Source organism: Buceros rhinoceros, unplaced genomic scaffold (genome assembly GCF_000710305.1).
Source record: "Buceros rhinoceros silvestris isolate BGI_N320 unplaced genomic scaffold, ASM71030v1 scaffold6554, whole genome shotgun sequence".
Taxonomy (NCBI): Eukaryota; Metazoa; Chordata; class Aves; order Bucerotiformes; family Bucerotidae; genus Buceros; species Buceros rhinoceros.
The window spans coordinates 76,689-88,048 of NW_010409960.1; the positions used below are offsets into that span (position 1 = coordinate 76,689).

Sequence of the window (11,360 nt, forward strand, 5' to 3'; positions counted from 1 at the left end):
CTACAAACCTTTAGTGAGGTGTTTAACTATTGTTTAATCATTTTAGGGTTCATTGAAAATAAAGCAGTTCATTCTTTGAAGGGTGATTTAACTGTTAGGAATGCTCAGGGTGGTTCTGAAATAACGTTTTAGACACCAAATGTATAGAACAAAATTACCTGGGCAGCTGCTAAACCCTTTCTTCCCCATTTCTCCTTGTAAATTCAGCCCACCAGCTGCTTCCAGTCCTGTCTGCCCAATATGCACGTCGTGTTTTGGAGCTCTGTTTTCCATGTTTTGCTTTTCAGTCGCCCCCTTTGCTGCGCTCTGGGGAGACCCCCCTGCAGGGCTGGCTCCAGCTCTGGGCTCCTCAGCCCAGCAGAGACATGGAGCTGTTGGAGTGGGGCCAGAGGAGCCCCAGGAGTGATGGGAGGGTGGAACCCTCTGCTGGGAGGAAAGGGGAGAGAGCTGGGCGTGTTGAACCTGGAGCAGAGAAGGCTGCGGGGAGACCTTAGTGCGGCCTGTCAGTGCTGAAAGGGGCTCCAGGAAAGCTGGGGAGGGGCTGTTCAGCACGGGCTGTGGGGACAGGGGGGCTGTTGGGACAGGACAAGGGGTGATGGGTTCAACTGGAAGAGAGGATTTGGATTAGGTTTTGGGAAGAAATTCTTCCCTGTGAGGGTGGTCAGATGCTGACCCAGGTCGCCCAGAGAAGCTGTAGGTGTTCCATCCCTGGCAGTGTTCAAGGTCAGGTGGGACCTTGGGGCTCTGAGCAGATGACCCTGCCCGTAGCAGAGAGTTGGAACTAGATGATCTTTAAGATCCCATCCAGCCCAAACCATTGAATGTTTTTAAGAATACTCACCTCTCTTGAGTTTGTGTATCGCTACCAAAACCGCAAGACCCTCTTTGGAAGGTCCATGAAATGGTTTCATTCAGCCTCTGCACAACACAGACTTCTGAGGCTCTGTGTAAAGTGCTGTATTTGAGCACAAATACTCATCCTTTCCTCTTTTCTTCAGCTTGCCAGTGTAATGGGCACAGTAAGTGTGTAAACGAAAGCATCTGCGAGAAGTGTGAGAATCTGACAACTGGCAAACACTGTGAAACTTGTATCTCTGGCTACTACGGTGATCCTACTAATGGAGGAACGTGTCAGTGTAAGTGGTACCTTAAATCTTCCTGTGCTCAGGTCTTTGATGTTTTTTGCTCATTCCTCTGCTATCTTAAATCAAATTATATCCTGATAATACATTTTTTTCTTTCCTACAAGCAAGGCACAATCCTCGCTTCTTCAAATCAAAGATATGGAAACTGCTCGATGAAATTCTTTGACTTTCATTGCGCAAGATAATACGATGATTTTTTTACCCTCCTTTGTAAATTTTAAATGACCACAGTGAAAAGTGTGCATTTGAGTGTTTGACGATCCTGTTTTGGAAAGAAACAGCATTAATCCCAATGTCTTCAACAAATTTCTGCTTATTTAAATTCGACCTTGTAGTACATGTGGTTAATGTGTTATGGAGTTACTGGTAGAAATGCCTGCTTCATAAAACACTGGCCAGATTTCACTGAGGATTTGGCTGGATTTCAGCTGAGGATTAGGTGATCCCTGTTAAAATGGTATTGTAAGTTTGTAAAGTGCTCTGGGACTCTTTGGCCAAAGAACTTTTTGCAGTTGTGCAAAAACCAGTTAACAGAGCTGGAAAAGAAATCTTTCTTGAAGGATCAGTACAAGTAATACTGACAAGTGAACATGTGAGATGTGGAGTTTTGCCTGTGAATTTTTTCGCATAGCATGGGGAGACCAGTTGGAAAGAGAATCTGGATGTGACAGGTGATACGCAGATGTAAGGAAAGGTGCTTCTTGCTCTGAAGAGCTTTAATAGCATATAGTTCAGTGGACTGATATAATTAGATACAGTGATGGAAAAAGTATAACAGAAATAACGTAATTTGGTGTCAGAGTAGTATCATTACTTCCATGAAATGGTTTGTAGGCATGGCACAGGTCTAGAGGAGGCCATAGGAATGATGAGAGGGTAGAACTCCTCTGCTGGGAGGAGAGGGGAGAGAGTTGGGGGTGTTGAGCCTGGAGCAGAGAAGGCTGCGGGGAGACCTTAGTGCGGCCTGTCAGTGCTGAAAGGGGCTCCAGGAAAGCTGGGGAGGGGCTGTTCATCAGGGGCTGCTGGGACAGGACAAGGGGTGATGGATTCAACTGGAAGAAGGAGATTCAGACTAGAGAGAAGGGAGAAATGTTTGACACTGAGGGTGGTGAGACCCTGTCCCAGGTTGCCCCGAGAGGTGGGAGAAGCCCCATCCCTGGCAATGTTCAAGGTCAAGTTGGCCCTTGGGGCTCTGAGCAACCTGCTCTAGTTGCAGATGTTCCTGCTCCCTTCCAAGTGTGGGGACAATGCAGTAGAAAATACTTGGCAGTTCATTTAGTACGTTTACTTGGAAGTAGCATTGACCTTTTGGATGAAGGTGAGAGTTAGTAGCTGGAGCATGAACTTCCTGTTTCCTAGAGCAAGACCAATTTGGTGATGTTTCAGGCAATGAAGAAGAACCTCCCAGCAGATTGATTTGAGGAAGGGAGTGAAAAAATCACTGACAGGGACAAGGCTGCTTTAACATGGAGAAAAGGGTGTTGCAGTAGCCGGCATCTGAAATTAAGACAGACAGCACAACAGAAGGGTTACAAAGGAAAAGGTGTGTCTCTGACACGTTATTTCAGAACGTTATATGCAAGATTAAGTACTGCTGATATTCAGAAGCTTGTTTCATGTGAAGATAATTCGAAGTGCAGGAATGAATAAATTGAGGCTGCGTTGGCCTGAGGAAATATGTCATTCTACTGTGGAGCATTCAGGTTTAATCACTGGATTGCAACGTGCCTTTTGATATTTGATGCTTTTCTATGCACGTGGAAATTGAGAGTAAGTTACTTCGGACTCTTTCGCATGAGTATTGGCCAAAAATAGTTTGTTGAAATAATGAATGATAGACTAAAGTCATCCAGATGCCTGAAAAAGAAATGAGAAAATGAGTCGAGACACATGTGTGGAACAGCATTCATTCGTTATCTGATGAAACCAGTAGCTCATGTCAAAAGTGCTTTGCTCTCAAGTGCTTTGGGCCCAGGTTTTTAATTTGCTGTGATTTAACGCTGTTTACTGTGACGAGGAGAGAATGAGGGGAGCGGGGAGCTGGGCAGAAAGACCGAGGTGGATCTGAAGAGTGAAAGCAAAAGAAGATCATCCTGTCTGATGTAGCCAGAGCAACTGCTGGCCCTTAGTAATTTTTTCTTATTGGACAGGTTTCCAGAGGGGAATTTTTAAGATGAGGATCTGCTGACGGACAGCAGAGCCATCTCCTGCTTCTTCCTTCCTCTGAGCCGTGGTTCCTTTCCCATTAATGATGTGCCGATTTCACTCTTTTTCATGTTATTCTGTTTGCTGCTCTGTTTATAGGGCCCATGGTCACACCCGTGCTGGAGATGGTTGTGGGTCCACTCTATCCTGATGAACAACATCTGCTCATTTGCAAACTTAGTGCTTAGTGTGAGTCCGTCTACTTGGATGTGCAGCGTTGGCCCAATGGCCTCAGCAGCATGGAGGACACAAATGTCCTCCAAATGGCCATTTTTCAGTGCTGAAAAAGGTGTTAGGGTTTGGTATTTCCCATTCTGCTGAGCTATCAGAAGTCTGAGGGATGCTGCTGGGATAGCGGGAGCAGGTAAATCTATGCTCAGCTGGAAGTGGTAGCCACCAGAACATTGCTGTATCGCTTGTGTTGACGAAAATTCTGACAAACTGCAGTTATTTCTCTGAAAGGATTCTTTGCATATCATCACAGGCATTGGCGTTGGTGGGGCTGGGCGGGTAATAACTAAATGGTCAGTAAATCATGCCTCAGCAGTTGCTTTTAGGAAGTGTCAAATGAAGTGGAGTGTTAATCGGGAAGGGCAGGAAATGCAGCACATCAAATGTAAAAATAGCTGCAAGGAGCTTTCTCTGTATTCAGGATTTCTTGAGTTTTCTGATTAAAGTTTCACATGAAAATATGTGAACGGTAGATAAGAAAGTTATTTGCAAGAGAAGGGAAGATTCTATTATGCCTGAGATCAGATTGCTGCTGTGGCAGTGCTTCTGAATGCCTCTGCAGAGCGTTGTGCTGGTGGCCCATGATGAACCGCTGGTACCATGGTCCTGCCTGCTCCCCCCTCCCAGTGTGCACTGGGGCCTTGGAGGACACCTAAAGCACTTGCTATGGAAAATGGTGTTAGGCAGGTGGGTCATGCCATTGCCATTTATATACTGGACCATTACAAATGCCAAAGGAGGAGGAGCAGTGATCCATGTGACCATCTCTGAATGAGTCTATGACCCCTGGTTTGTGAAGAAGGTGGAAGGAGACTCGCTATAAGACGGTTCATCATCGGGCTGTGGTCTTGCATCACAGCCGAAAAGCCATTGCCAGTAATTTTGGCTCTCAGCTCTAGCATCAGACTCTGGAGGGAGATTCTGATTGTCAGACTCCAGCGAGGGTGTCTGGTGCACACATCAGTAGTTTGTTTCCAAACTTCATAGTTGTTTGAAAAGCCGTGAGAAAACGCCTCTTCTTTGTGCATGTTTCAGTCCTTCAGTGACTATCTCCAGTTACGGGTCTCACAGGAAAATGGATAAATAAATAAGACTGTTGTTGTAAATAAAGATGTTGTAGCATTCAGTCTTCTTGATAAGCGCGTGGCTGAAGAGCAGGGTGAGGAAGCATTAACGTTCACTCTCAAGATACTGTGATCTGCATCTAAACAACGTGAAATTTGAAACTTCTCCTCATTTTTATGTATGTTAGTGTTGAATATTGATTGGATTTCACTTTGCTCACCTTTTGCAAAGCACAAAGAAGGCAGCTCTCAATAGTATTAAGAATTGCTTATTTTTAAAGGGTCACTGATGAGAAGTGTGTTTGCTTCAGAGAATACAATTACTTTGTGAAATCTTCTCTTGTTCCTGCAATAGGCCTTTATGGTTCTACTTACTTTGTTCCATATTGCTGCTAGGAAAACACTCGCCACATCTGAGAGGCACAATTAAGCGTCCCTGATACAACATAGCTTCCATTATCTTCCAATATAAAGGCGGCATCAAAAGAATTAATTAAATAAGGTCTGAGCTTGGATATTCAGGATGGGCACTTCAGGACTGAGAACCTGGTGGTACATGGAGTGGCATGAGTCTTCTTAACAAGGAGGCACCAGCCTTTGAAGCATATTATTCCCAACAAGCTCAGGGACCACAAATGAGGGATCTTCTCTTTGTGTACTTTTACTTAGAGTGGACACTCTCCCGCGCACAGCTCCAGGGGAGATGTACCTGCCAGTTAGTTGGTAGAACAGCTTCTTAATGGCACCTACCTTCTGGGAAAAGTTATTATATCCATTCTTCTAGTTATATTATATTATATTCTAGGTACAGTGAACCAAGCTGAATGGGATGGATGACATGGTGGCTGGACGGGATCCATTCAGAGGGACCTGGACAGGCTTTTGAGGCGAGACTGTGGGAACAAGGCCAAGTGCATGGTCCTGCACCTGGATTGGGGCAGCCCCCAGTATCAGCACAGGCTGGAGATGAAGGGCTGCAGAGCAGCCCTGCAGAGGAAGTCTTGGAGTTGCTGGGTGTGGGGAAAGCTAGACAGGAGTTGGCAACTGGCACTCACAGCCCAGAAGTCACCCGTGTGCTGGGCTCATCCCCAGCAGCGTGGGCAGCAGGTCCAGGAAGGGGATCCTGCCCCTCTGCTCTGCTCTGGGGAGACCCCCCTGCAGGGCTGGCTCCAGCTCTGGGCTCCTCAGCCCAGCAGAGACATGGAGCTGTTGGAGCGGGGCCAGAGGAGCCCCAGGAGTGATGGGAGGGTGGAACCCCTCTGCTGGGAGGAGAGGGGATAAAGTTGGGCGTGTCCAGCCTGGAGCAGAGAAGGCTGCGGGGAGACCTTAGTGCAGCCTGTCAGTGCTGAAAGGGGCTCCAGGAAAGCTGGGGAGGGGCTTTTTCCAAGGGCAGGGGCTGTTGGGACAGGACAAGGGGTGATGAGTTTATATTAAAAGAGGGAGATTCAGACTAGAGAGAAGGAAGAAATGCTGAGGGTGGTGAGACCCTGTCCCATGTTGCCCAGAGAGCTTGTAGATGCCCCATCCCTGGCAGTGTTCAAGGTCAGGTTGGCCCTTGGGGCTCTGAGCAACCTGCTCTAGTTGCGGATGTCCCTGCTCCCGGCGGGGGGTTTGGACTTGCGTGAGTTTTGAAGGTCCCTTCCAGCCCATACCTGTCTGTGATTGTATTATATCAAAGACAACTGTATGTGTTGTTTTTGTTATTGTTTGGGCTTTTTTTGTTTGTTTGGGGGGGTTTTTGTGTCTACCTCCTCTACTTAATGAATAAAAAAACCTCAAAGTATGTCGATGATAGTATTTTCACTTGGATCGGGATCATTCTTTTGAAGCAAATCTGTATGTCCCCACTGGCATACCTTGGTTTGCTTCTTGAGCGGGCTCGGACTATATGAGCTGGTCTATTTTGGGTATGCCACAGACCCGGTGTAGTTAGGGATGTGCTGATCTGCTTCAGCCACGACTTGGTGACGTTCAGCTCGTGAGACCAGGCTAAGGCTCTTCTGAAATACATTGGGGCACCAACCACGTACAGCGTGGACGCCGTATCACTAGCACCAGCCATGTTATGCTGCAGATACTGACATTGTTGCTAATGAAATTATTTTCTCAAAGGCCTGTTTGTTTCTAGAAAAAGCCCTAAAAGCACCATTGAGCTTTACTTTATTTGCAAAAATAGTCTTCTCTCAAGAGTTTGGAGTTTGACTGAAATGTGTTATCAAGCCCTAAACTCTTCCAAACACTATCTTTATTTTATGTCATGGTATCCCCAGTGCTCCCTAACCACAAGAGAAGAAGTGAAATAACTTTTTTGAGGCTAAAAAGCACCGTGTGATTTCCTACAAAACTTCAGTCCTGGAGCCTGCACTCGCTCCGTTGTGATGCACGGTTCTATTTTTGGCTGCCTTCTGAATCACAAAGAAGAAAGGGTACCAAATGGGCTTTCAGAAGGGCTCTAATTGTTGATGTTTCTCAGTTTGGCTACTAAAGGACTTAATTGCTATTGAATCCATTTTCTCTTGCTTCATTCAACATCGCATCTTTCCCCCCCTCTCTACTCAACAGCTTGCAAGTGCAACGGCCACGCGTCTGTCTGCAACACAAACACAGGGAAATGTTTCTGCACCACCAAGGGAATAAAAGGAGACGAGTGTCAACTGTGAGTTTGTTTCTCTTGCTTATTTAAAGCGAAAGACTGTGCACATACCACCATGGGACCCCGATGTTTTTTAATGATAATAAGACTTCGTCATTCAAGCATTTTAACAGAGCAGTTTCAGAGCAAGGTGGTTTCTCTGACAAATGCTTTCAGTGTCATGTTAGTGGAAATAATGTAATTCCAAATAATTTCGTTGCTGTTTTTTTCTTTTTTTTAAAGTGTTGCTCACATGAGTGAATATTTATAGCGCTAGATCCTGAAATAGCTGTAAATGTAAATGGAAACTTCAGGTTTTGACTGTCATAATCCTGTTCCATGCAGTGGAAAGGGCTAATAAATACATTCCAAGTGGATGCAAATGGTAGTATCGAGGATTTTATATTTCGACTGCATTAGAGTTTGACTTGCAGGCATTGTGGAATTCCTTCAGCAGCACAATACACCTCAGACATGCATCTTCTGTTTTTAATTGAGTACCCTTGTCGACACACATGGTATTTTCTGATTTTTTTTAGGTCATAAATAGAACTGAAAAAAATTCCCATTTATTACAAAACCTGTCTTTTTTTTAGGTGTGAAGTCGAAAATAGGTATCAGGGAAATCCCCTTAAAGGAACCTGTTACTGTGAGTACTCTTTGGATTTTGTTTGGAGATAAAATGTGAAGTTTAAAATACTTTATTTAAAACTAGGTTTAGGTGCCTTGGCATCTGTTTAAAATATACAGAAAGTCCTAAAAAATACTCTTAAAATCCAGTTTTCATGAAGTATTGTTTGTAGAGAATGAAAATACACTTTTCAGTGAGGTCTGTGTCATGATGGGATCTTTCAGAGCAAACCTTTGGATGTTTTTGACTTGACTTTGAAATTTAATTTGTTCTTCTGGAGAACACTCTAAAAAATATTCTTAAAATCAAAGCATGTTGCTAGAATTTTTTGTAAGTGAAAAATACTATTTTTTTATAATTCAGTTCGGTGTTAGAATGGGGAAGGTTTCAAAAGTGCCATGTTTCCTCTGAAACGAACAGTCTCGTTCCCGGGCAGTTCGAGAAGATACTTTGCCAAGATTCAAATTACTTAATGGAAACTCTCCAGCTTCTATTTGCAAATATTAGCAACCAGCATGCTGCCAGGCACGAATAGATGTAACCCGGAATTACATGAAGATGCAAGTCTCAAATCTTGTTTTTGTGCGTCACAGAAATTACCAACACACATTTAACAAATGGGAATTCTGCCCACGCAGCCAAACAAGGGCATGGGTGGCTTCTCATGAGGGGCTCTTTGCGAGGGTGACCTACTTCATTGCTGCCAGGGGTGGAAAAACGGGCAAAAAGGGGAAGAAGGCACAACTTCACAACTCTTACAACAACAACCTTGTGCTGTACAGATTCAGTCTCACTTGGTTTTCTTCCTTGAAAAATTTTGGTCTTAGTGCTTCATAGGAGTGGTAGGTAGATGTCAGAAGGTTGTCTAGCTCGTGTCTATCCAATGAGGGCTCTCCAGGAGGCCCTGGAGAAAAAGAGAAGAGAATAAGAGAAAAATAACGTCTGGCATATCCCTTCATCTTTATTATTGCTTGGAATATCTCTGCACGGCTTCGGGAATACATACCAGTCATAATGCTGCCCTCTGGTAAAAGGATGCTGGGACTGGTGGAGGTATTCTCCAGACTGGCTGCCCACTCTTCATTAACAGATGCCCCAGCCCTAGGCAGACATGAGCGTAGGAGGGCACCAACATGTTGATGGGCCAAAAGCTGGTCCTGTCATGCCTGGACCAGAGCGGGATGGCAGCTGGGTCCTTTAACAAGTAGCTTCTCTGTGGAAATCCTCCCTGTCCAGCCCACTGATTGCAGAAACTTTCTGTGCCTGGAACAAACATAGTCCCCTCCCAAGCGGGAGTCTGGTTTATTTTGCGATTACTCCCTTAGCGTGTGCAGTGTGGAAAAAGTAAAAGTCTTGGTGTGGTTTTTTTACAGTGTATGGGTGTGAACAGTCATTGATGTTAAGGCTGGAGGCTGTTGCCTGAATAATGTAAGGAGAATCTTTTTCTTCTCTAAACACGATTTAAAAAAGAGATTTTTGTCCTGTTTGTGGGGGATTGTACATAGGTCGGAGTCATTTGTAACAGCATGGTGACTCCTAGGGGTGCTCTCAGTGCAGGAAACACTTCAGTGACATCACACCATGCTTTGCCAACGTTTGTTTTATGCCAAGACACAGGATAACTTTCTCCCTTGTTCCTTACAGATACTCTTCTCATTGACTATCAGTTCACCTTCAGCCTTTCTCAAGAGGACGATCGCTATTACACAGCAATCAACTTCGTAGCAACACCTGAAGAGGTAAATTTTCTACTTTCCCTTGAAACTTCATCCTCTGGGTCTAAGTTTGTCACCTCTTGGCCATGGAGGCAATGAATTGTTGCAGCTCTGCCCGTCTCCAGATGTCTTTTAACATGTCACGTGTGTCCAGTTCCACAGAGCAACCAGAACTTTATGAGCTTGGCTTGGCCATGCAGCTTCAAATCTCCATGGTAAAATTTCATAAGGCACCGCAGTCAATTCTTTATGGTTGGTTGAACGACTGCCGAGCAACTCTGGTTTTGCATGTTGTTCTCCCAGTACGTTGTGTCTCTATTTTTCCTGGTTTATTCTATTGACGTGACTTGTTCTGCTCTTTATTATGCTTTTCTTGGGGAGGACAATACTGCTTTCAGAAAATGTAAATAGCTTTTTGCTTGACGTATTTGCTTCATGGAAATAACAAAATGCCAAGACTTTTTTATTTTCTGTGAATATTTGCTAGAAAACAGTACAGTAAGATTCTTATTCTAAAAATGGGTTTTCTTTTGTGGTGTTTTTTTTTTTCTACCTCAAGCAAAACAGAGACCTGGACATGTTTATCAATGCATCTAAAAACTTCAACCTCAACATCACTTGGTCCACCAGCTTTGCAGGTAAAATGAGCGCGATCTCAGTTTCTTGGTAGCTTGTTTCAGTTACTGGTTTTCAACAAGTGCAGACTTAATTGGGGAAACTTATTTTTAACCTATGAACTCTTTCTGTAACGGCTGTAGATGTTAGGCAGGGGGGTCAGAAATAAACTATTGAACAGAACTATGTTTTTGTATCTTAATAGTGTATTTTGGAAACATAGAAGGTGCAAATTTGATTTTTAGTAATGCAATATGTTGGCATACAGTGATCTTGATGACGCAGCCTCAGACAGTAACATTCAGCTGAATAGTTAATTTTATAACTATAAAATTCAGCATGCTTTGCTCTTTTTATTTGCCACTTAAAATGTGCATTGAAACATCTTTTCTTGCTGCTTTCTACCACTTGAAAACAGCTGGCACACAAGCTGGGGAGGAAATTCCAGTTGTTTCAAGAAACAATGTAAAAGAATACAAGGACAGTTTCTCCAATGAGAAATTTGATTTCCGCAACAATCCAAACATCACTTTCTTTGTTTACGTCAGCAATTTCACCTGGCCAATAAAAATACAGGTAGGAACTGTCAATGTGAATTATTTAAAAGTACTTTGTTGTTTCTCTCAAGCGGTGGGGCAGCTCGGTGTTGTCCAAGGTGAACCAGCTCTCAGTATAATCCCACAGCAAAGGGTTTTTGATGTTCGTGATTAAGAGCAAGAAGGTTGCTCAGCCCAGTGGATCTCAAAACTCGCTGTGAAATGAGGTGGGATGCTGGCTTATTGACAGGGCTATGTTCTAACGAGGTCTCCAACTTGAAATGTGTAGATATTGATGCGAAAGTAAAGACTCACAAAGCCGAAAACCAAGCCTGGAATGAGAAAACAAAGGAAATGTTCTTAGTGTGTCTTTTTAACATCTTGCTCCTGAAGGGCACAGCTCGAGGGCTGTCCCAGACTGGTGGTACCTGCAGGATGAGATGAAGCTTGTTCTTTCCCTTAGTTCAGTGCAGTCAGTTAACAGACACATTGCCTCAGGTGCCAGAGTGACTGTGGTGGTGAGGCTAGTGCTGAAGAAGTGGTGGATGGTGAACACACTCACAGACTGCAATCACAGAGACTCTGC

General features: G+C 44.2%; 1 protein-coding gene across 1 annotated transcript in view; it reads left to right on the top strand.

Moving 5' to 3' along the window:
- ATRN (attractin) overlaps nucleotides 1-10,844 on the top strand; it is a gene marked incomplete at both ends in the record, with an annotated part of 54,221 nt that extends 43,377 nt beyond the window's left edge. The window contains 6 exons of the mRNA XM_010135419.1: nucleotides 999-1,136; nucleotides 7,208-7,301; nucleotides 7,874-7,926; nucleotides 9,553-9,647; nucleotides 10,183-10,261; nucleotides 10,657-10,844. Of these exons, the coding sequence (XP_010133721.1) occupies nucleotides 999-1,136; nucleotides 7,208-7,301; nucleotides 7,874-7,926; nucleotides 9,553-9,647; nucleotides 10,183-10,261; nucleotides 10,657-10,844 (647 nt within the window). The remainder of the gene's footprint in view (nucleotides 1-998; nucleotides 1,137-7,207; nucleotides 7,302-7,873; nucleotides 7,927-9,552; nucleotides 9,648-10,182; nucleotides 10,262-10,656) is intronic.
- Between the last annotated feature and the right edge of the window lie 516 nt (nucleotides 10,845-11,360).